At 29.8% G+C, this 26,104-nt stretch overlaps 3 protein-coding genes across 11 annotated transcripts; 1 reads left to right on the forward strand and 2 right to left on the reverse strand.

The window, feature by feature from the left end:
- Positions 1–210: 210 nt before the first annotated feature.
- On the reverse strand, positions 211–15,475 carry LOC119609822 (intersectin-1). 8 transcript variants are annotated; one of them, XM_037964781.1, is made up of 13 exons: positions 15,320–15,475; positions 12,826–13,953; positions 7,378–8,136; positions 6,894–7,315; positions 6,512–6,785; positions 6,306–6,453; positions 5,985–6,245; positions 4,636–5,261; positions 4,271–4,568; positions 3,678–3,995; positions 3,127–3,400; positions 1,653–1,826; positions 211–440 (listed from the first exon to the last, which is right to left on the reverse strand). In XM_037964781.1, exons 2-13 carry the CDS (start codon positions 12,987–12,989, stop codon positions 430–432), a joined length of 3,729 nt encoding a protein of 1,242 aa, XP_037820709.1. In that variant the 5' UTR covers positions 12,990–13,953; positions 15,320–15,475; the 3' UTR covers positions 211–429. The 8 variants fall into 8 exon arrangements, with proteins under 8 accessions (XP_037820709.1, XP_037820711.1, XP_037820704.1 ...); XM_037964783.1 differs by lacking the exon at positions 211–440 and having other exon boundaries at positions 693–1,826; positions 6,906–7,315; XM_037964776.1 differs by lacking the exon at positions 211–440 and having other exon boundaries at positions 693–1,826.
- Positions 15,476–18,464: 2,989 nt separating this feature from the next.
- LOC119609824 (probable ATP-dependent RNA helicase DDX47) lies at positions 18,465–20,641 on the forward strand. 2 transcript variants are annotated; one of them, XM_037964786.1, is made up of 4 exons: positions 18,465–18,599; positions 18,658–18,857; positions 18,942–19,200; positions 19,472–20,625. In XM_037964786.1, the coding sequence occupies exons 2-4, from the start codon at positions 18,840–18,842 to the stop codon at positions 20,521–20,523; spliced, it is 1,329 nt and encodes a 442-aa protein (XP_037820714.1). In that variant the 5' UTR covers positions 18,465–18,599; positions 18,658–18,839; the 3' UTR covers positions 20,524–20,625. The 2 variants fall into 2 exon arrangements, with proteins under 2 accessions (XP_037820714.1, XP_037820713.1); XM_037964785.1 differs by having other exon boundaries at positions 18,509–18,857; positions 19,472–20,641.
- A 907-nt stretch (positions 20,642–21,548) lies between these two features.
- LOC119609825 (transcription factor E2F2) lies at positions 21,549–25,667 on the reverse strand. The gene is made up of 5 exons (XM_037964787.1): positions 25,212–25,667; positions 24,858–24,967; positions 24,545–24,797; positions 22,324–22,678; positions 21,549–22,263 (listed from the first exon to the last, which is right to left on the reverse strand). The coding sequence occupies exons 1-5, from the start codon at positions 25,416–25,418 to the stop codon at positions 22,130–22,132; spliced, it is 1,059 nt and encodes a 352-aa protein (XP_037820715.1). The 5' UTR covers positions 25,419–25,667; the 3' UTR covers positions 21,549–22,129.
- Between the last annotated feature and the right edge of the window lie 437 nt (positions 25,668–26,104).

Below are 26,104 nucleotides of genomic sequence, written 5' to 3' on the forward strand. Positions count from 1 at the left end.
GGTCTCTTGCAAATCTTTTAAATTCTATCAAATATTTTCTAATACTCTTGCACTAATTTAATACTTTTTTGTTTTTGCTTGAAAACAAATTTCAAAAAACTTTGCGGTTTTACTTTATAATAATGTTCGTATTTATAAGTACGAATATTATTTCAGTATAATTTTTGCTTTGCGGGAGGTTAATGAAACTTGTAACTCGGTTTTCCTATATTTTTTTTTTCTTTACTTTTCTAATTTCATACAATTCATATTTGTTGTTTTTACTTTGTGGTCTAATGCTTTTATAAATAAGTTTTGGGGTTTTTTTGTTTTAAATGTGTTTTGTTTGTTGTTATGTATTTTAATAAATTTTAAATACAGTTGTAATTTTCTTTTATTTGTTGTTTTTTACGTAGATCTACCTTAATAAGCGGGTGCTGCCATAACTTGTTATACATTTCCTGGAAATATAAGGGAGTTGGTTTTGATTAAATGTTAGAATGTTTAGTAGTTAAAGGAATAATTTCAAAAATATTTATATTCCTTAAAATGAGGGCAAACAGATTGATGTTATTTCAAATACGTATACGTAATATTTATTTCAATAATATCAATTATACGTATGTGAACCGCTCAGTGTTTACGTTTTGCACTTTTCTTTGTAAACAAACGTTAAATGAAGTGTAAAAATAAATTTAAAAAACAACAAAAAATTTCAATAAAAAGGTATAATTTTTTATTAAATTAAATCAATTTTTTTATACTAATTAGAAAATAAAAAAAATTGAAAAACAGAAAAAATTCAATTTAAAAAATAATAATTGCGATTTTATAATTAAATACACATACATATAAATATATTTACACACACACATTGGCAACTGGTAATTAAATCAATAATTAATTTAATTAAATTATAATAAACGAAGAAAACTTAATATAAGAAAAAAATCAAATACTATACAGACAATATTTCAATATGAGAAGAGAGTTTAGGAAAAAAATAAAACAAAATAAAAGTAAAACACTGATTTGTTTTAAAGAATAATTAAACTTAATTCCACTAAAAAGTTATTACATACTAAATAAAGTTGAATACAAAATGTAAAATGTACTTTAATAAAGTATTTTTTTTTTTAATTTGTTTAACAATAATAATTTTTAAATAAAGAATACAAAAATGTATGAGAATAAATGAAAAGAAAATAAAAGACTTGACTAACTAAACTACGAAAAGAAATAAAAAAATATATAAAGCTTAAATTTAAAGAAATTTCATTTCAATTTAAATTTTTAAAAAATTTTGGATAAATTTAACAAAACTTAAAATAAACAAAAGAAGAAAAAAACAATAATAAACGGAATGTTTTGTTTTAAATATCAGATCAGAAAACAACATACAACATAATTATCAAAAGACCAAAAAAAAAATATATATGTAAATTACTAGTAGAAAAACTAACTGTATATAATTAACAACAATTTATAATTATGTTTTGCATGTAAAAAATTGAGAGAGCATTATTGTTAAAATACTTAAAGCACATTGAGGAGTAATTTAAATAATAGGTTTAATTGTTTGTTTGGTTGATAGGTTTTCAAGAGGGCGGCATTTGTTGTTGAGTTACAAGTAATTTGTATAAAACATTTTTATTTGCCATTGACTTGCTTACCGGACGTTACGAAGGGACCCACATAATTGCTAGGGAATAGACCTGTTAAACCATTCAATTCACCGCGCCACCATTCGGGTTCATCACGACCCAATACACTTATAATATCATCTTTGTCAAACGATAATTCATCATCGTTTTGTGCTTTGTAGGGATACAGAGCAATAACTTTATCTGTAAAATAGAAGAGAAGCGTGGAAATTGTTTATTTTTTTTTTCTTTTCGAAAAAGGCAATCTATAGAATAGTTATCGATAACTTGACTTTTTCTATAGAATAGTTATCGATAACATTACTTTTTCTATAAAAAAGTTATCGATTATTTGACTTTTTTATAGAAAAAAAAAGTTATAGATAATTTGACTTTTTTATAGAAAACTTATCGATCACTTGACTTTTCTAGAGAAAAGTTATCGATAACTTGACTTTTTATAGAAAACTTATCGATAACTTAACTTTTCTATAGAAAAGTTAAAGATAACTTGACTTTTCTATAGAAAAGTCAACGATAACTTGACTTTTCTATAGAAAAGTTATCGATAACTTGACTTTTCTATAGAAAAGTTATCGACAACTTGACTTTTCTATAGAAGTTATTGATAACTTGACTTTTCTATAGAAAATTTATCGATAACTTGACTTTTCTAAAGAAAATTTATCGATAACTTGACTTTTCTAAACAAAGGTTATAGATAACTTGATTTTTCTATAGAAATGTTACCGATAACTTGACTTTTCTATAGAAAAATTATCGATAACTTGACTTTTCTATAGAAAAGATATCAATAACTTGACTTTTCTATAGAAAAGTTATCGATAACATGAATTTTCTATAGAAAAGTTATCCATAACTTGACTTTTCTATAGAAAAGTTACCGATAACTTGACTTTTCTATAGAAAAGTTATCGATAACTTGACTTTTCTATAGAAAAGTTCTCCATAACTTGACTTTTCTATAGAAAATTTATCGATAACTTGACTTTTCTATAGAAAAGTTATCGATAACTTGACTTTTCTATAACTTGACATTTATATAAAGAAGTTATCGATAACTTGACTTTTCTATAGAAAAGTTATCGATAACTTGAATTTTCTATAGAAAAGCTATCGATAACTTGAATTTTCTATAGAAAAGTTCTCCATAACTTGACTTTTCTATAGAAAAGTTATGGATAACTTGACTTTTCTATAGAAAAGTTCTCGATAACTTGACTCTTCTATAGAAAAGTTATCGATAACTTGACTTTTCTATAACTTGACATTTCTATAGAGAAGTTATCGATAACTTGACATTTCTATAAAATAGTTATCTATAACTTGAATTTTCTATGATAAAGTTATCGATAACTTGACTCCTCTATAGAAACATTTTTATAGAAAAACTCTCAAAAGAGAGAATTTGTTGTGTGACAATGAGATTTTTTAAAACAAATAATTTTCAAATTTTCTGTATTAACTTAAAACTTTCGCTTACCCAAAATCGTTTCAGTCATTTCGATGCGACTGCCGGAGACTGGAGTATTACGACCACTATTGCGACCACCCTGCAACACCTTAACAAACGTAGCAGGGAACCAACCAATTTGTCTTCGTCGGCCCTTAGCTTGTAGTTCACCTTCCCACCAACCGGAATCGGTCTTTTTGCGTATCATTATCAATTGACCACGGGTTAAAGAAAGCTGTTCACTGCTGGTAGCCTCATAGGGAGCAATAACTTGTGCTATTTCCGAACGTTTAGCTCGCATACCCTAGACGAAAGTTAGAGAAATGTAGAAACATAAAATTAAAATCAACTTTAAACAAACTTAAAAACACTTTAGAATACTTAGTTTAGGAAACATTTAAAAAGAAAAATTAGATAAAAATTATTGAAAACTAAAACATAAGAAAGCATTACACAAAAACGTAGAAGCAATAGAAATACATTTAGATAAATAGATACGAAAACCATAAGATATGTTTGATTACGGTACAATAGTTAGAAGTACAAGAAGAAAAAAAAAAATAAAAATTTGTTTTAATTACTGGAGTCATGGAAGAAGTACGTGACATGGGACGACTAAAAGATTCTGCAGGTTCAGTTGATTGTGTCTTATTATTCGATTGGGTATTTATTTGTGATACTTCCGTGTCCAGCTCTTCATTTGTACGTGTTTCTTCGGCAGCAGCGGCAGCAGCCGATGCTGATTTCGTATCGGCGGCATACAGGTCAGTAGCAGAAGCAGCAGGTGGCATATCATTGGTTAATGGCGATTGCTGGTCTAATTGTTGATCTTGCAAAGCTGGGCTGGCCGCAATGTCAGAGGTTATTTGATTTTGAGCATTGCCATTAAAGGTATTATCCTAGAGTAGGAAATGAGAGAGAGAGAGACAGAGAGAAACACAAAAATGTTTGGAATTTACGATTAGGAGGAGGATTTAATTGTAATGAATGTAAATGTATGTGTGAGTTTATTGCAAAAATTGTTTGTTTTCTTGTTGCTGCTCAAGTTTTCTTTGCAAGTTATCGTGTTCTTTCTTTATTTGCATACAAACAACATTATATTGGTTAGTCATGATGATTCATTAACACATCAACCAAAAAAAACTCTTACTACATTCAAACGGGGTATACTTACCTTAAAGGTATCATCATAGGCTGATGTCATGTCAGTTTCTGTACTGGTGATGGCCGCTGAACCGCCTACATCCGCCTTTTGTACATAATTTGAGGGAAACATGCCAGTGCGATTGCCTATTGTACCCGTCCACCAGTCACCTTCTTTCTTAATTACCATCACCATTTCACCGGCGCTAAAGGTTAAGTCTCCGGCTTCAGCTGATTCATAAGGATAAGCGGCTATATAATATTCAACATCGCCATTATATGTGTCTGTAGGAGCCTCCACAGCTTGTGTGGTATCGGCGGTTGTTGTTCTAATAAAAGAAAAAATCATTCCTATAAACGCCTTTAATTTTTAACATTTCTTCTTTCCATCCTTACCCATACTGTTGACTATTATCATTGTACGAATCTTGTGCTGTAAAGTCTTGTGTTGTCGCCGTTATGCCCGCTTCTTCGTCCATTTTTTCCACATATGTTTCGGGGAACCAACCCGTATGACCATTTATTTCACCAGCCAACCAACCAGGCTCAGCATTTTGTTCCAACGGCACAAATATTATATCGCCAGGAACAAAGGATATTTCATCAGCATTACGTGCTGAAAATTCATACACGGCACGATATTTAACAAAACCTTCAGGCGCTGGACCGCTAGTGTCCACTGCATTTGCAACCGGTTCTGCTGTTAGATCGGCACTATTATCATTTGTCATTCCAGCATATTGATCAATACTCGATGTTGTGGTAGCACCCCATGCTGAGCCTGTATCCCAGGCAGAGGTAGCTGCTGTGACATTTTCATTTTTCTTATTGTATTTCATTTCGAGTATTTGGGTACGTTGTTTGTCGTAATCCGCATAGAGTTCTTCACATTTTGTTATAAGATCGGATAGTTCGGTTTTGACTTCGGTTACGGTTATATCGTGAGAATTAATATCTTCCTTTTTCGATTCGATTTCTTTGCGTATATTTTCGACTTTGTCTTTGAGTTGTTTAATAATGATCTGGGAACAAGAAGAATTAAAATTTGTAGAATTTTCTTGGCGAAAAGTTATCGATAACTTAACTTTTCTATAGAAAAGTTATCGATATAGTGAGTGATCGATATTTTGGCTTTTACAAATATCGATAAGTTGACGTTCTATAAAAAAGACATCGATGTCGACTTTTCTATAGCAAACTTATCGATAACTTGATTTTTCTATAGAATATTGACTTTTTTTTACAAAAGTTAACTATAACTTGACTTTTCTTTAGAAAAGTTATCGATAACTTGACTTATTCATAGAAAAGATATCGATAATTTGACTTTTCTATAGAAAAGTTATCGATAACTTGACTTTTCTGTAGAAAAGTTATCGATAACTTGAATTTTCTATAGAAAAGTTGTCAATAACTTGATTTTTCTATAGAAAAGTAAACGATAACTTGACTTTTTTATAGAAAAGTTATCCATAACTTTTGTTTGGAAAATCATCAATAACTATTGAAATGTTACCGATAACTCGACTTCACTTTTCTGTAGAAAAGTCATCGATAACTTGACTTTTCTATAGAAAAGTTATCAATAACTTAATTTTTCTATAGAAAAGTTAACGATAACTTGACTTTTCTATAGAAAAGTTATCCATAACATTTCTTTGGAAAATCATCAATAACTATTGAAAAGTTACCGATAACTCGACCTTTTCATTGTTTTCGATAATATGGCATTCACGTTTCCTTACTTGTTTATTAGCAAACGCAGCGGTCAACTGTTCCTGTTGACCCACATCTCCAGAAATAGAAGCAGCCTTAGCTTTAGCATCCCACTTAGCACGCTCTTGAGTCAATTGCAAAAGTTTAGCATTTTGTTCTTTAATACGAGCCTTCAACTGGGACATATCAGACATTGAGGTATCACGTTGTGAACGCATGCCATCAATGACAGACTTAACATTAGTGACACCAGCACGTGTCTCGCAAATTTTTTGAGAAAGATCTTTAATCTAAAAAACATACGAATAATTTGAATAAAAATCAATTAAAATGTAAAATCAACAGCTAACCTTTTCATTTAAAGTGCTTAATTCCACATTAAGTTGTGTATTGTGGGCTTTTTGTTTTAAAACACGCTCTTGTTCGCGTTGCTTTTGAGAATTCAATTCAGCAATGCGTGCCTGCTCCCATTCCAACAGACGTTGCTTTTCAAGTTCCCTTTTAAAAGTAGAAAAATTAATATTGCTTTAAACAAAAAAAATCTATTTAAATTTACTTTCTGGCTGCTTCTTTGGCTTCTAGTTCACGTTTTCGTTGTTCTTCTCTTTCGAGTTCCAATTCACGTTGCTTTTGCAACTGCCGTTCCAATTCTTCTTGTTGTTTACGTTCCGCTTCCAAACGAGCTTTTTCACGTTTTTCCGCTTCTTCTCGTTCTTTACGTTCACGTTCTTCTTTCTCTTTGCGTTGCTGATCCTGTAACAGCTTACGTCGTCTATCCAGCTCAGCCTGGCCTTTGTCAAAGTTTTCTTTGCGTTTATCTTCAAAGGAAGCTGCAAGAAATTTACAACAATTTAGTAAGATTGCGGGTGAGAAATGTTAGAAAAATTTCAATTCGTTTTAAAGAACTTATAAGAGAAATAATAAAAGAAAGTTCCTACTTTGAGGCAAACCTGCTAAAGGATCATCGGCAGCGCCTTGTGAAGATACCGAAGCATGTCTGGAAGAGGGCTGGGAGCCAGGCCTAGAGCCAGCACCCGATACTGAACTTGTACGTGATTTGGCTTTACGAAAACTTGGTGGTATCCAATCCAGCGGTAAAGTTGGTGGTATCTTTTCACCAGTCATGGCCTTGTCACACAAAAACATGGCCAAAATAAATTCATCACAACTTAGACGACCATCACTATCCAAATCGGACAGAGTCCAAATTTGTGCCAAAGTAGCTTGAGGTAATTTACTTTGTACTAAAATACCACGAGCTTGAACACCAGTCAAGTAGCCAGTACGATTACGATCGGTGGCATTGAAAACTTGAGTATATTTACGCTTGGCGGGAGCCTTAACCGCCCATTCGGCTTGTCTGCAATTAAGAGATAAATGAATTAATTGTTTTTTATTGTTTTTTTAATATAAGAAACTTACGGTGATTCTAGAGAAGGAGCTCTTTCTGAAATGGACATACTACGACTGGGAGGATTACTGGTTGGTGGTGTGACTTTAGGTTCATTAGCCGTGGGTGGCGTTACCAGCTTTGGAGCTGCAGGAACTGGTGGTGGTATACCAGGTACTGCGGCCGTTGGCATAACGCCAGGAACACCAGGCATACCAGGAACTACACCAGGTACCATGCCAGGCATCATGGGAACAGCTGGCATAGCACCCGGCTGAGTAACTACCGGCATTCCTGCTACGCCTGCAACACCAGGAACGCCAGTTGCTGCCGGTATCATTGCTGACGGCATTACGGGTACTGCACCAGCCACTTGCTGCATGGGTGGTATACCAGTCATGGCGGCAGGAGCCATACTAGCCTGTGGTACAATACCGGGCAATGTACCGGGTACCATACCAGGTACTATGGGTACAGCACCGGCCATGGGAGCGATGGGAGCAGCTGTTGGTACAGAAGCTGCTGCCATTGCTACATTTGTCATTGGCGCTGGTGGTATTTCCGGCTTCACTGAACCTGCTACACTCTTAAGAGGATCTAAAGGACTTAGACTGCCGGCGCCTGTTGGCGTTAGAGTGGGTGTTGTACCCATCGATGTCAACGAGACCAATAGTGTGGGAGGCAAAGCTTTAGGTACCTCCATGCCGCGTAATTTTAAATTTATTAGTTTACATGCAATACTAAACTCATTAATATTCATTTTGCCATCAGAATCCGTATCAGCCAAAGCCCTGTGTATAGAATATAAGAAAAAAAAAAAAAACACACAATTATAAATAAATAAGTATTATCAGCATCTTTTTAACAAAATAAAACAAAAAGTGGGCGAAATATGAAATGATTCACACATTTGTGTTTAAATAAATAAATATAATGATAAGAACTCGTTTCAATTGAAACAAAAAATGTCACGAGAAAAAATTAAAAATCTAAAGCAAAAAAATCTGTAAAGTTTAATATTCTCTATTCAAAAGGAAAAATGGCAAAAAATTCAAGTTATAGATATCTTGAAAAATTAGCGATAACTTGAATTTTTCTATCGTCTCGTTAGTCTTTTCCATAGAAAAGTTATCGATAACTAGACTTTTCTATAGAAAAGTTATGGATATCTTAACTTTTTTATAGAAAAGTTATCGATATCTTGACTTTTTTATAGAAAAGTTATCGATATCTTGACTTTTTTATAGAAAAGTTATCGATAACTTATCTTTTCTATAGAAAAGTTATCGATAACTTGTCTTTTCTATAGAAAAGTTATCTCTTTTCTATAGAACAGAAAAATAATCGATAAATTGACTTTTCTATAGAAAAGTTATCGATAAGTTGACTTTTTCATAGAAAAGTTATCGAAAACTTAACTTTTCTATAGAAAAGTTATCGATTACTTGACTTTTCTATAGAAAAGTCATCAATAACTTGACTTTTCTATAGAAAAGTTTTCAATAACTTGACTTTTATATAGAAAAGTTATCGATAACTTGACTTTTCTATAGAAAAATTATCGATAAGTTGATTTTGCTATAGAAAAGTTATCGATAACTTGACTTTTCTATAGAAAAGTTATCGATAACTTGACTTTTCTATAGAAAAGTTATCGATAACTTGACTTTTCTATAAAAAAGTTATCGATAACGTGACTTTTCTATGGAAAAGTTATCGATAACTTGACTTTTCTATAGAAAAGTTATCAATAACTTGACTTTTATATACAAAAGTTATCGATAACTTGACTTTTCTATAGAAAAGTTATCGATAACTTGACTTTTCTATAGAAAAGTCATCGATAACTTGACTTTTCTATAGAAAAGTTATCGATAACTTGACTTCTCTATAGAAAAGTTATCGATAACTTGACTTTTCTATAGAAAAGTTATCGATAACTTGACTTTTCTATAGAAAAGTTATCGATAACTTGACTTTTCTATAGAAAAGTTATCGATAACTTGACTTTTCTATAGAAAAGTTATCGATAACTTGACTTTTCTATAGAAAAGTTATCGATAACTTGACTTTTCTAAAGAAAAGTTATCGCTAACTTGACTTTTTTATAGAAAAGTTATCGTTAACTTGACTTTTCTATGGAAAAGTTATTAATAACTTGACTTATCTATAGAAAAGTTATCGATAATTTTATTTTTCTATAAAAATTCTTTTGAAAGCTCTTATTTTTCCAAAGGAAACTCTCAATTATACTAAAAAAATCTTTAAAACTACTTGAAATTAAGAATTTAAAATGAACAAACAGATTTTTAAATGAATAGATGCAATGCCATTTAATACTATATGGAATATGTATGTATGTATATGCATATAAAAGAGTGTTCTTTTTTATATAATAAATAAACAAATTAAAAAGATCTTTTCATAACATTTCAACTGTAAATAATTGTTTTATTAACCGCAAACGTATGAATGAAAAGGAAATTTAATAAAAACGCGAAGTACCATAAATTAAAATTTATACTTGTTTTTTTATAGGGAAAATTGAGTGAAACAAGATGTATTATAACTTTGACAAACTATTAATAGAACAAATATAGAATTTTATATATTCTCTTAAATGATAAGTTTTCGATAAATATGTAAATATTAATCTCTAAAAACGCCCCATTTTACATTATGATTTAATCATCATTAAGTTTGCCCATATGACAAACAGATAAATAAGTCAAATATTTAATAATTTATGATTACATTTTATTTTTTTAATAAATAATGCAGCAAATAAACTGCAAAACAATAAACTTTAGAAAATTTATGAATAATCAATAAAATATTAAAATATGCTACATAAAGTTTTAAAAGACATGCAAAAAAAATGTATAAAAAGAAAACTTCTATTTGTTTGGTAAAATGCCAGGATTTATACTTGTTTTCCCCACAATTTAGATATAATAAAAACAACAACATGTTAGAGTTGCTGTCATTTCAATGTACTACAGGAAAAGTTGTTTTTTATGAACTTCAAACAGTCACAAACGTTTAAAAATAATAAAAAAAAATCAATTTAACATACGCTTAAAATAAGTCTTAACCCTTGAAGGCATTAACAAAGAGTTATTAAACTGTCATAAGAAAACACAGCCCTAAATAAATGTGATTTATTTAGGTCTAAAGGAAATTTTAAAAGAAAACTTTAAAATAACTCACGTTTTCTGTAATAAAATATAAAATATCGATAACTTGATTTTTCTTTAGAAAAGTTATCGATAAATTGACTTCTGTATAGAAAAGTTATCGATAAATTGACTTTTGTATACAAAAGTTATCGATAGCTTGACTTTCTATAGAAAAATAATCGATAACTTGACTTTTCTATAGAAAAGTTATCGATAACTTGACTTTTCTAAAGAAAAGTTATCGATAACTTGACTTTTCTAAAGAAAAGTTATCGATAACTTGACTTTTCTATAAAAAACTTATCGATAACATGACTTTTCTATAGAAAAGTTATCGATAACTTGACTTTTCTATAGAAAAATTTTCGATAACTTGACTTTTCTATAGAAAAGTTATCCATAACTTGACTTTTATATAGAAAAGTTATCGATAACTTTCTCTATAGAAAAGTTATCGATAACTTGACTTTTCTAAAGAAAAGTTATCGATAACTTGACTTTTCTATAGAAAAGTTATCGATAACTTGACTTTTCTATAAAAAAATTATCGATAACATGACTTTTCTATAGAAAAGTTATCGATAACTTGACTTTTCTATAGAAAAGTTATCCATAACTTGACTTTTATATAGAAAAGTTATCGATAACTTACTCTATAGAAAAGTTATCGATAACTTGACTTTTCTATAGAAAAGTTATCGATAACTTGACTTTTCTATAGAAAAGTTATCGATAACTTGACTTTTCTATAGAAAAGTTATCGATAACTTGACTTTTCTATAGAAAAGTTATCGATAACTTGACTTTTCTATAGAAAAGTTATCGATAACTTGACTTTTCTATAGAAAAGTTATCGATAACTTGACTTTTCTATAGAAAAGTTATCGATAATTTGACTTTTCTATAGAAAAGTTATCGATAATTTGACTTTTATATAGAAAAGTTATCGATAATTTGGGTTTTCTATAGAAAAGTTATTGATAATTTGGGTTTTCTATAGAAAAGTTATTGATAATTTGGGTTTTCTATAGAAAAGTTATTGATAATTTGGGTTTTCTATAGAAAAGTTATTGATAACTTGACTTTTATATAGAAAAGTTATCGATAACTTGACTTTTATATAGAAAAGTAATCGATAACTTGACTTTTATATAGAAAAGTTATCGATAACTTGACTTTTCTATAGAAAAGTTATCGGTAACTTGACATTTCTATAGAAAAGTTATCGATAATTTGACTTTTCTATAGAAAAGTTATCGATAATTTGACTTTTCTATAGAAAAGTTATCGATAATTTGACTTTTCTATAGAAAAGTTATCGATAATTTGACTTTTCTATAGAAAAGTTGTCGATAATTTGACTTTTCTATAGAAAAGTTATCGATAATTTGACTTTTCTATAGAAAAGTTATCGATAACTTGACTTTTATATAGAAAAGTTATCGATAACTTGACTTTTATATAGAAAAGTTATCGATAACTTGACTTTTCTATAGAAAAGTTATCGATAACTTGACTTTTCTATAGAAAAGTTATCGATAACTTGACTTTTCTATAGAAAAGTTATTGATAACTTGACTTTTCTATAGAAAAGTTATCTATAACTTGACTTTTCTATAGAAAAGTTATCGATAACTTGACTTTTCTATAGAAAAGTTATCGATAACTTGACTTTTCTATAGAAAAGTTATCGATAACTTGACTTTTCTAAAGAAAAGTTATCGATAACTTGACTTTTCTATAGAAAAGTTATCAATAACTTGATGATATCATGAGTTTTCTATAGAAAAGTTATCGATAACATGACGATATCAATACTTTTCTATAGAAAAGTTTAAAATAAATTTATAAATTCTTGGATTTTTACTAACGAAATACTTCTAATTTAATTCCTAATTTCTGTGGAGAAGTTTTAAAATAAATCATAGAAATTAAATCAGAAAGTCGTTTATAAAACAAATAATGATGTATGTCTGAAATTTTAACCTGCATTTAATAAAAAATTCCAATGTCATAATAAAATCTAATTGGAATGTATACTGGATTAGGATTTTGAAACTCACGAAAACACTAATGTACATAAATTTAAAGTAGTTCTTCAACACTCCAATTAGTATTAAATAATTATTAGTTTGAAATAACAAATAAATATAGCACCTCTTCCCTAACTTATTTTACAAATAATTACAGTTCTAAAAGCCCTAAAAATAGTTAAATAAAAATTAAAACGACAAACATAAACAACTTCTTAAGTAACTACAACATAATGTAAATAATAATTAAAAAAGTATTATGACTCACCATATTTGACCAAGTATCAAAGGCGGCAATTGAGATTGTAAAAAGAAACCTTTGGCTTGGGCACCGGTAACGAAACCATTTTGCGGTTGCAAAGCCTTAAATTGTTCTTGATATTTCAATTTTTCACGTTGGGTTATAACCCAGGGATCTGTAGCTGGATTCATTGTGGAATTTTTACTAATACTACTGGCGGTGGCAACGATTTTGATTTACAAAATAAGCAACCAGTCGTATAAAGAATTAGTAAGTTAGTTGTTACAGCAAATGCGAGTTGATGGAAGAAAACTATGTCTTTTTTTTTTTGTCTATACTTTTATGCAGTTTTTTTTTAGTTTTTGAAATTAGGCCAATGCACTTAAATTTGTTTAAGTTCTCTGCGTACAGAAGAAGAACGAACAGTGACGTACAACTATAAAAATATATGACGACACACTTGGGCCTATTGTATTTATTGTATTCCGGGAGCTTTTGTCTAGAATTAAAGAAAGTACAAAACCCGGTGAGGAGCTCTAAATTTTTAAAGTGTTTTCTTTCTTTTATTTTTTTTTTTTTGAGTATGTATTCCTTAAATGATAGGGATTGAAACGTATGCTTTTAGTGCTCCAGTTTTTGTTGTGTTTTCTATTTGCCAATGGGTTGTTGTTTTCTGTTTGTCGGGAGTCTTTGGATTCTTTTGTTGTTCTTGTTGTCGCCTTTTAGTTTGTTGGAATTTTCTTTTTTTTTTCCTGCTCAGTGTTGCTATTATTTTTGTTGTACTACTGGGCGCCCGTATAAAAAAGTTTTTTTTTCTATAGTGTTTCTCGTGTTATATTCTCGTACTGTTTTCTTCTTCCTTTCTATTGCGTTTGCGTTTGTTTTTCGTGTAGTTATTGTTGTTATTGCCTTAACTCCCACCACCACCTTTCTTTCCACTGAGTGTGCTGGTTATGTAGTGTTGATGATGAGGATGATGTTGATGATGTTTTTTTTGTAGTTGTTGTTGCCTTTTTTTCTCGTTCTGCTGCTGCTCTTCGTTCTTCAGCTACTTTTTATTCAGCTTTAGGTTTCTGATTTGTAGATTTTTATTAATGGTTATTATTTCGTTAAAGTTGTTCGTTTTGCTGCTCTGCTTTCAAAAATAGTAGATTGCTATTTTCGTGTTTGAGTTTGGAGATATTTTTTTATTAAATAAAAGAACAAAAAGATTTTGTTCGATAAGTATTACTTTCTACAGAAAATTTGTCAATAATTAGAACTGTATACAGATGAACTGTATAAAGATGACTGACTTTTTTTATTAAAAAGTTATCGATATTGTGATATTTCTAAAGAGAAGCTATCAATAACTTCATTAGTCTATTGAAAAATTGTCGATAACTTGACTTTTCTATAGAAAAGTTATCGATATCAAGACTTCTCTATAGAGATATTATCGATTTTTTCACTTATACATAGTAATATTATCGCTAATTTAACTTTTATAAAGAATAGTTATCGATAACTTAAGTTTTCTAAATAATAATTATCGAAAATATGACTTTTATATAGAAAATTTCTCCACAACTTATCGTTTCCATAGAAAGTTATCAAATTCTTGATATTTTTATATGAAACTTATCTATAACTTGACTTTTCCATAGAAAAGTTATTGTTAACTTGAATTTTTTATAGAAAGGTTATGAATAGCTTGAAAATTTATCAATAAAGTGACATTTCTATACAAAAGTAATCGATAACTTAACTTTTCTATAGAAAAGTCAACTTGACTTTGTAATAAAAATATTTCCATAATTCAATTTTTTATTTATAAAACGAAATGTACCTAGGTCTTATTGAAAATGTTTGTTTAAATTTTGAAAGCTTCCAAAATATTATTAAATTTGAAATTCCACAGTTAATTTTGACATTTTCAGAATGTGAACAAATTCCGTTCAAGATTGACTTTCCATAACTTTACCGGCTTTTGGTTAAATGGATTCCTGGCCTAATATATTTAGCTCTATAACTTCTAAATCATATAATAATAGAATGAATATTCTCACACTCAAATCTAAACATATTCCAATAGCAATGAAATCCTGGGCCATTTAACAACATCAAATTTCTTATAGGAAATAATTACATGTACCATGTATGAAAAGTTATAAAAAAAAACACGACGCAGCAGAGAAAAACGAACGCAGGCAGAGCCAGCACCAGCACTATATGTGTATCCCGTAAATATTTTAATAAACGAAAAAAAAAAAAATTACGATAGTAAAACCAGAAAAAAATTATGAAAGAAATATTTTTCTTCATTAGGCAAAATAAACTTAGTCTTCTCTAATTAAATGCACATATTGCATTATAAACATTTCTTTTTGTAAAGCTCAAATAATTAACACTTAAAATTTTCTTTCTTTTTTTTCATTTCTTCACACAAGAACAAAAATTTCTTTACATTTTCATCAATAGCAAATTTTCAACTTGAAATTTCTCTGGAATTATTACTTCTTCTAACACAATTTCAACTCACTTTAGAACTTTAGCTTGCGTTTAATAATATTTTGCAAAAAATTTTATTAAATCTTAAGATTTTGCCCGTAAATTTTAAAATTTTCTTGCGTTTTGTATTCCGTAATTTTTGTGAATTGGAAAATTTTTCTACTACTATTCGCAAACGTCACTTTTTTAATCAATAAATTTGGGGTTAACATGTTGCCATATTGTCGTTCTTTGAACTATTAGGCAATTATGCGTTTTTTACCAAAGTTTTTTTAAAAATAGTTAAATAACTGACTTGAGTAGCAAATTGTTTGTGTTTGTTGTTTTTAATTAATCTATTATTTTAAACAAACAACTTCTTAAATAAATAAACAAAATATTTGCAATTTTTATTTGTGTTATAATCAAAAGCTGTGAGCTGTGAAATTAAAGCTGCCAGATTTTTCTAATTTGTAATGAAAATAAGAAAAGAAACGGCCAAAGTTTAAAAGTAGTATTTATTAATGATTTTTAGTTTAAAATAAATATAAGTAGCTAAACGTTAGTCAAATATCGTGTTATTAAATTTAATTTTTAGTATCTAGTGGATTTTAATTGAGATTTTACTTTAAACAAATAATTCCTAAAGAAATAAACAAAAATTAATCATTTTTCTTTGAATTATATATAAAAGCTGTCGACTATTATAGGTAGGGTTCTATAGTTGAAACGAAAAGTCGACTTTTCGACTTTTTTCATTTAGTTAAAAGTCGACTTTTCGAATATTTGCATTTTATGAAAAGTCGATTTTTCGACTTTTTTATTTAATTAAAAGTCGACTTTTCGACCATAAGTATTTTATAAATAGTCGACTTTTCGACTTTTTCCGACTTTTTCCGACTTTTTTCGACTTTTTTCGACTTTTCGACTTTTTTCGACTTTTTCCGACTTTTTTCGACTTTTCGACTTTTTCCAACTTTTCGATTTTTTTCGACTTCTTTCGACTTTTTTTTGACAATTTTTTGACTTTTTCGAGTTTTTCCAACTATTTTAGAGTTTTTGACTCTTTTTTCCACTTTTTTAAAATTTTCGACTATTTTTGACTTTGAAAATTGTAGAAAATTTTCGAGTTTCGACTTTTTCCGACTTTTCGACTTTCTTCGACTTTTTTCGACTTATCGACTTTTTTCGACTTTCAGACTTTCGACTTTTATTAACAAAGTCGACTTTTTGACTTTTTTCACAGACGATAGTCGAGTTATCGACTTTTTTGGAACAAAATAGTCGACTTCGACTTTTTTCGACAAAAAGTCGATTGTTCGATTATTCGAAAGTCATTTATAGAACCCTAATTATAGGTAAGAAAAGGTAGGGTTCTCTAAACCTAGTTTCGAAAATCGGAAATCAACTATTTTGCAGAAAAAGTCGAAAAGTTAAATTGGTAAATAGAAGTCGAAATAAATCGGAAAAACTCAAAAAAAGTCGAAAAATTTAAGGACATAGTTATTGTTACAAACGTACATAATAACAAAAAATAATATTACCGACTTTTCGTAAAATGTCGATATAACTAAAACACAATTTTATTCTGAGTAAGAAAATGTTTTTTCAATCTGTTTTATTTTCGAAATTGTAGGACTTTCAAGCACAAAGTGTACAGAGGTGTCACTTTTGACATTTAAAAAAGTCTAAAATCAGCTTTTGTTTGATTTTGAAATTGTTTGGTGAGAAGAGGTATATAAAATACAGTTAAAAAAAATTATTGAATTCGTTTTGTGCGAAAGAGAGGGAAATAGTTTTTTGCTCGTGACGCCTCTGTATACCCTGTGCTTTCATGTTCTAATTTCTACATATAAAGTGCTAACCCTAGATATTTTTATAATAAAAAGGCTTTTTTAACGAAGCCAGTAGGACAGCTAACCGGAAAAAAACAATATTAAAAGAAAAATAAATGTTCGAATAAAATCGTTTCTTTATATATAATACTTCTCGCGAATATAATAATAGGATAGAATTTAATGATTAAAAAATAAACAAATATTCAAAATAACTGTTGTCTATCACACTAATAACAACCCTATAAGAACAGTGACAGTCATTTGACCGGTCAATTGACTGGCACTACTGAGAATATACCCATCATTGCGTAGAACAAAGCTCCCATCACTTTCTTAAGGGCAATATGTAAAAAGTGATGGAAACATTTGTGTACATGTGATGTTGCATCACCCTCGCACTTATGAATTATATCGACTTTAAAACATATATTTGAGCTGCTCACTCTTTTCTTGTTTACTAATCATGGATGATATAAATATTAGTCATGATTGACTAATCATGTTTGATGGATATATCCATCACAGTTAACAAATAAAAAATGATGCATTAATCGGTCATTGTTGACTAATCACACCTGATGAATATATCCGTCAAATCTGACGGCTATATCAATTTATAATAAAACACAATTTATTGATATTTTAATATATATATTGTTAATTTTATTAATACAGTAATCATATACATAAATTACCAGTCTTTTCACCATTTTACATATCTCGCAGAATCTTAAGTCCTCTGATGCTCCTATTAATTTGTGGAAATAAGTTGTCTGTAAAGAAATGCATACGTATTCATAAATATCGAAATATAAAAATCATAAGTACTTATTTATGTTACCATTAAGTGATAAAACTCCGAATTGTTTATCTTCTGCTCCACTTCCTGCACTTTTTTAAAATTTAGTTTATAATAATTCTCTTTATTTTTAATAATTTAAAGACTTTGTAATTTTTTTATTTCTTCGCTTCTTGATCTTTGGCTTTCGCAGAAACAATTAATTTGTAACGACGAAAAATACAACTCTGTAACACAGTGACAGTCATTTGATCGGTCATTTGGCTGTCATTGTTGATCAAAATATAAATTTTAATACATTTTAATCAAAATGTAGTTGTTTCATTCTTTCACATGCAAATTCTATCCTATATCACACATTGGGTCCAGTAACGGTCATTTGACTGTCATTGTTGATGGAATCATCCATTAAATTTTTTTTTTTCGACAATTCTATAAAAAAAATGTTGCGTGTGTGTTAGTAAAATCATTTTGTATGTGTTAGTTTCGGTCATTCATTTCTTATAGGGAAACCAACTGGCAATCTTGACATAAATGTCAACACATTTTTTCTGTCAAGCATATGCTTGAAACAAACAGAGGTTATGTCGAACGAAACATGTCTGACATTCGTCCATTTTTAATTCAACCACACACCGAGCGAGTTCTGCACGTGTTTTTATAAAAAAGTGAAAATTAATTCTATATATTAAAGGGTAAAGAAAATATTTGTTAAAAAATCAAAAACAAAAATTACAATGTCCACTACTTCAGAAGACGAAGAAAATGTTGTAAGTGGTGAAGAAGAAGAGGATGATGTAGAGGAAGAAGTCTCCGAAGAGGAACAAGATGATGAAGAATCTGACAATGGTGAAGAACACGAGGCTGAAGAGGAAACAAATGATAACTCAGCCCAAGCTAATGACGCCGATGATGGTGATAAAGATGATAAACCCATGACGTGGAAGGAATTGGTGAGTAAACTATTATAAAGTGTTTGAGAGCAATAATTGAAAAACAATTGATTATTAGTTTTTTTGATCATCGTCATCATTTAGGGTCTCAATGATACCTTGTGCAAATCATGTGAAGAATTAAAATGGAAGGCGCCTTCCAAAATTCAGAAAGAGGCCATACCAGTGGCTTTACAGGGCAAAGATGTTATTGGCTTGGCTGAGACCGGTTCGGGTAAGACAGGTGCCTTTGCTTTACCCATTCTACAGGCCTTGTTGGACAATCCACAAAGATATTTTGCCTTAATTCTAACGCCCACTCGTGAATTGGCTTTTCAAATATCAGAACAATTTGAGGCTTTAGGTAAGTTTCATATTTTTTTTATTGTAAAATAACAAAGTATAGCTAAGAATGATATCCCTTCCTTAGTAAAGCTTTTATTAAGTGAGCATGTTGTCATTCCCTAGTAGGCCATGATGTTAAACTGTAGTTTGATATAAAACACATGAAAATAAACTAATATTATTAATTTCGTCACTACCTCTGAGCCTTAACCTTACGAAATCAAATTGTTATTAGTACTTAATTATTTTGTTTCTAATTAAGTTTTATTTTCCTTTTTCATTCACCTTAGGCAGTTCCATTGGCGTCAAATGTTGTGTGGTAGTGGGAGGTATGGATATGGTCTCTCAAGCTTTACAACTGGGTAAAAAACCTCATATTATAATTGCCACTCCTGGTCGTTTGGTCGATCATTTGGAAAATCTTAAAGGTTTTAATCTAAAGGCCATTAAATATCTGGTCATGGATGAAGCAGATCGTATACTTAATATGGACTTTGAAGTAGAATTAGATAAAATTCTCAAAGTTTTGCCTAAAGAGAGGAGAACTTTCTTGTTCAGTGCCACCATGACAAAGAAAGTCAAGAAATTGCAAAGAGCTTCCTTAAAAGATCCCGTCAAAGTAGAAGTTTCCAATAAATATCAAACTGTCGAACAATTGCAGCAATATTACATATTCATACCGGTCAAATATAAAGATGTTTACCTTGTACATATACTCAATGAACTGGCCGGCAATAGTTTTATGATTTTCTGCAGTACTTGTAATAACACCGTCAAAACAGCTTTAATGTTAAGAGCTTTGGGTTTGGCTGCCATTCCTTTGCATGGTCAAATGTCGCAAAATAAACGTTTGGCTGCCCTCAACAAGTTTAAAGCGAAAAATCGTTCTATTCTCATTTCCACCGATGTGGCATCCAGAGGTTTGGATATACCCCATGTGGATGTTGTTTTGAATTTCGATATACCCACCCATAGCAAAGATTATATACATCGTGTTGGTCGTACAGCACGTGCTGGTCGTTCGGGTAAAGCTGTTACATTTGTCACTCAATACGATGTTGAGTTGTATCAACGTATAGAACATTTATTAGGCAAACAACTGCCCTTGTATAAGTGCGAAGAAGATGAAGTTATGGCCTTGCAAGAACGTGTTAGTGAGGCTCAACGTACTGCTAAATTAGAACTTAAAGATATTGAAGAATCCAAGGGAGCCAAGGGTCGCTTTAAGAAGGGCGGTGATGATTTCGATGATTCAGAACAATTTACTGGTGCCCGTAAACGTCTAAAAACCGGTGGTGGTGGCGGTGGCAAAACAAATTGGAAAAAGGCTAAAAGGAAGTAATTTCCTTTGAAAAGAAATGTAAAACTGTATTGTTGTTTTCTTTAGATTTTAGTTATATTTTGTAATCTATTTTTAAAAAAATAAAATGTAATATCAAATTTACATTAACAATATGAAATTTTAAGTTTTGTTTTTAATTCTGGTTTTCTGTAATTTGATAAAATTAATGCGAAGGGCATAGAAGAACTTAATAATAAGTCTAAAATATCTTTCATGTAAATCAATCGATTGTTCTTGATCACTTTTCTGTTCTAAATGATCTGGCTAACAAACTATTAGACAGATTTTTTTTTAAACAAAATTTCTATCAATCGGTCGAGAAGTTTTTTTTCCGGGAGTAGAAAAATTGTTGAGAAGTCTTACAATTTATATCGATCGAATATTTATACATATGAAAATTTCTGCTATCGATCGGGAGAATTTCTCAAATAGTATATTGATCGATAGAATGAACAGACAGGTTTTTATAATAACAGATTTACTATTAGAAAGTATTTGTTGTCGTTAGATCTATAGATTTTCATTTAAAGGAATCTTTGCTATCGATCTATCAGAAAATATCTGTTATCGATCAGTTGAGAGATTTTTTAAATAAAAATTGAAAATCTTTGCCATCGATCAGGAAATTTATCACGATCAATTGCATAAATGTGCTATATGATCAATCGAGAGATATTCGATAGAAAATCTTGTTTCTAAAGAACGATTAGAAAGTTTTCTTTAAATGAAATCCTTGCTATCGATCTGGTAATATTCGGATAAAGAATTAATAGATAATCTATTAAACAATCTCGATCAAAAGAGATATTTCCTTTAAGAATATGCTACCGAATGATCGGTATATTTTTTGCTTTTCGATCAATTTAAGATGTTTTTTGTCCCAAAATCTATATAATCTATATAGACTAATTTTGTGTAAGAAAATCTTTTTTTGTTGAAATGATTTACAATTTTGTAAATCTTCTTAAAATGTTTTATTGCAAATATTCTTAATAATTACTAAAAGAGAAACATTTTGTAAATTAAATTGATAAATGGTCAAGATTATTTTTTATTTGTTTTAGCGTCATTAATTATAATTTAAATCTGATTAATTGAATACAACTTATTAATTAAATTTATGTATAAATTTTGTTAAAGCAATCATTAAAATTAATTTTGAAATGAAAAAAAAAATATATGTAAAATAATGTAGAGTCTTTCTTGGAAGATTACGAAATGTAATTAAAATAAAATGTTTAGCCAAACAAAAAAAGGGAAGTTATAATAAGATCAATTTGTATAGAAGAAAAAAATTAAAAAAATTAACTAATAAAATTATAAAACAGACCAATAAATAATCTTTTTCTAAATATACATACAATTAAAGCAAATATAGTCAGTAATTTTTAAATAACTACAAATTTCATGCTTGTTAAGATTAAGTATTAATCTAGTTGTTTTTTTGTTTAAGACTTATTAATTAAAATATTTGCACTAGTTATTTTTTTCTTGCTTTTTTCATTTTCTTTGATTTAAAGAACATTATTATATTGTAATTGAAAAAGAATTTTGAAAAAGTCATACATATTTATAGAGATGAATTTCTGTCTAGTTTTGTTTAGTCTCAAACATTTTCTTCGCATTTTACTAGGGGAAGGGAAGAAGGTATATCATACAGATCACATATGCCCTCATTGGGACTTAAAACAAAGTTATAATCATTTTGTGGCGGATTCAAAGGCAACAAGGGGGGATTTTCTGTAAGAAATTTAAATAGTTAAAATGGTTAAAACACAAATATCTATCAGTCACTCTTACCCATATGTGGATCATCGGGATAAAATCTTCTCAACGAATGACCCGCTGTACATTTTTGCAATACTATACGTGCCGTTAGTTTGTTTTCTAACGCTTCCATTTCTTCTTTTACTTCTGGATTACAAAAGTACGTGTGTTCATCGTTGACTAGATTTGCTTTGGTGGTGGTTTGTGTTAATGTACCCGTTGTATTTGAATGTGTTGAGGATGAAGATAGCGTTGGTGATGGTGTTTCGAGACGTGAATAGTGTCGTATAGATTCTGATTCAGGTTTTGTTGTACAACAGCGTCCTTGATCGGTGACCAATCGTACATCGATAGTACTACCATTATCGAGAGAGATGTGCAGGGTGTTCTAGAGGGAGAATGTTCATTAAGAATTTTTATACATTATTCAATTGATAAAGTTTAGTTTTGTGAGAAATTAGATAGATAGATAGATAGATAGATAGATAGATAGATAGATAGATAGATAGATAGATAGATAGATAGATAGATAGATAGATAGATAGATAGATAGATAGATAGATAGATAGATAGATAGATAGATAGGTAGATAGGTAGATAGGTAGATAGATAGATAGATAGATAGATAGATAGATAGATAGATAGATAGATAGATAGATAGATAGATAGGTAGATAGGTAGATAGATAGATAGATAGATAGATAGATAGATAGATAGATAGATAGATAGATAGATAGATAGATAGATAGATAGATAGATAGATAGATAGATAGATAGATAGATAGATAGATAGATAGATAGATAGATAGATAGATAGATAGATAGATAGATAGATAGATAGATAGATAGGTAGATAGGTAGATAGGTAGATAGATAGATAGATAGATAGATAGATAGATAGATAGATAGATAGATAGATAGATAGATAGATAGATAGATAGATAGATAGGTAGATAGATAGATAGATAGATAGATAGATAGATAGATAGATAGATAGATAGATAGATAGATAGATAGATAGATAGATAGATAGATAGATAGATAGATAGATAGATAGATAGATAGATAGATAGATAGATAGATAGATAGATAGATAGATAGATAGATAGATAGGTAGATAGGTAGATAGGTAGATAGATAGATAGATAGATAGATAGATAGATAGATAGATAGATAGATAGATAGATAGATAGATAGATAGATAGATAGATAGATAGATAGATAGATAGATAGATAGATAGATAGATAGGTAGATAGGTAGATAGGTAGATAGATAGATAGATAGATAGATAGATAGATAGATAGATAGATAGATAGATAGATAGATAGATAGATAGATAGATAGATAGATAGATAGATAGAAAGATAGATAGATAGATAGATAGATAGATAGATAGATAGATAGATAGATAGATAGATAGATAGATAGATAGATAGATAGATAGATAGATAGATAGATAGATAGATAGATAGATAGATAGATAGATAGAATTTCGACAATCGGCGACTGAAAGACTTTTAGGTGAATTCATACCCGAACGTTTCGTAGAAGTCTTTGAAAAACAATCTCAGCACTATAGTGGGGAGGTTTTTACAGGTTTGTGCTGATCTTAACTCAATAATTACTTCTATACACAGCTTAAAGTATAAAAATCGTACAAGGACAACTGGACTATTATATTTTAATAGATCTCATAATTCCCAACTGAACGTACATAATGTGACAGAAAAGCTTAAACCGACCTTGGTACCATCGTTAATTTACTCAATAATTTTATCAAAAGCAAACAAACAAAACCCGCAAACAACTGATAAGTTAGAGCCACTAAAAGCAATTAAAACTCGAATAGAATAACCAAAAAACCACAACAAATTTTATAATTAAAATTAAAAAAAAAAAAAAAAATAATATATTAGAACAATTTGCGTATTATACTTCGACCTATATATCTAATTTTTTATTATACAGTCCAAACATTAGAATATATAACAGCATTCTAACGTTTTTGTAAGAATTTGGAATATGTACAGGCGGACATATTGTTCCCCGCCTTCTAATATAGATTTATCCCAGTTTCTATGAGTTTCTCTCAACAGACAAACCTAGCTAGATCGTCTTCAAATGTTATATGAAACCAGAATAATCTTCTCTTAATTTGATGTTCGACCATCAACATGAAAAATTAATATACAACTTTTTCTATAGGAAAATAAAAAAGAACGCCACCATCAAATTTCGATGTCCAACACTCACCTTTCGTTTGATAATTTTCTCATCTTCATAGTGTTTGGGTATTGTGAAAACACAATCTTCACCAAAAACGGCAAGCAAATCATCGCGGGTAACATACGCAAATGAACGATTCGTTTCATCTTCCTTAACATATTTCAAATTACGTTTGGCATAATCTAATTGCAAATCAATTTGAGCTTCCAGAGCCGCCAACTGACAATTGTAATCTTTCAAAGAGCGATAACTTTCATCTTCCTCAAAATCCACGCCACCTCTGTGAAAAATGCAAAACGTATTAAGACAAAAACGCAAGTACCCGCAGTACACAACTTACCGCCATCTGACCACACTACTATAGCGTGTCTTTTCAATGAGTCCAATGCCTTCCAAAACATTTGTAATATCATATATGCGACGCTTTTGTACATCTAAAATTTCGGCAGCCTATGAAGAAAAATAGAAAAAGAAAAGAATACGGAAATAAATTTACAGGCTGTTAACTACTAGCAAGAAGAAAGAGTTTGGCGCGCTCAAGAAAGTACAGGTGATTTGTTATATTTGTGTTGTTGTTCTTGCGTTAGTTGTTGTTGAATAATAATATTTATTTACTCATACAGAATACAAAAATAACCAAGGTTTTAGTGGTTGGTTTTGTTTTTTCTATTGTCCTCATCTTCCAGTAACTTACATCTCTGAGATCAATTTCTCCACCATTTTTAATCATAAGGGCCACAAATTTTTGCGTTAATAGAACCAGTGAGCCAACAGCACGATTTGGAGTTTGGGGAGTAGTGGGTACATGTTTTTCACGTTCAGTGGGTTGGGCGGGCGTTCCAACATTACTATTTTCAGATCCACTAGATTTTTTCGGTGTATTTTCGGGAGTTTCCATCATTTATTTTTACAATGTTTCTATATATATCGACACTTTAGAGTTTATATTACAAGTTTCTTTCAGTTTTAACACGTTTTCAATGAGATTAATAGCAATATTTTACGAATTAAGAATAAAAATTTGGCGCTTGATGATTTTTTAACCCTGCCGCCATTTGGATATTTTTATACATTTACTTTTTCATTGACATTTTCTTAGCTTTTTTTTCTTCGTCGTTGTAGTTTTTTCTTTCACCTTCTATTGCACCATCATTCGTGGGAAAATAGAACAGCGATAAAGTAAGAAAATGAGAAAAAAACAGCTGGGTTGTTATTAATATGAATGCAAATGTATATGATGCACCCTGTGCTACAGTTAGCAAATTTGACATATAGATGTCGCATGGTTTCTCACTGCTTTTACTTCAAACACTTTGGGTTTGAAGCAAACACGAGATACGAAAAATACATTGCTGTTTGACAAACCAAAGTTTCCTAGGTCGTCAAAACCATAGAATATTACCGACTTTTTGGTTCTTCAAAAGGTACATTTTAAGTTTTTGTATAATAATGAACCTAGAAACGTGAAATTAAGCATGTAGAGCCCGGATTAAGTGAGGTCCTATAAAAGGGGACTTTTTGGTACTTTTTCGTTCTTCAAAAGGTACTTTTTGAGTTTTCTATTAAATTGAACATAGAAACATGAAA

The sequence above is a fragment of the Lucilia sericata genome, unplaced genomic scaffold (assembly GCF_015586225.1).
Source record: "Lucilia sericata isolate MDLA Ls3-8-SP2 unplaced genomic scaffold, ASM1558622v1 Contig001064F_arrow, whole genome shotgun sequence".
NCBI classification, from domain to species: domain Eukaryota; kingdom Metazoa; phylum Arthropoda; class Insecta; order Diptera; family Calliphoridae; genus Lucilia; species Lucilia sericata.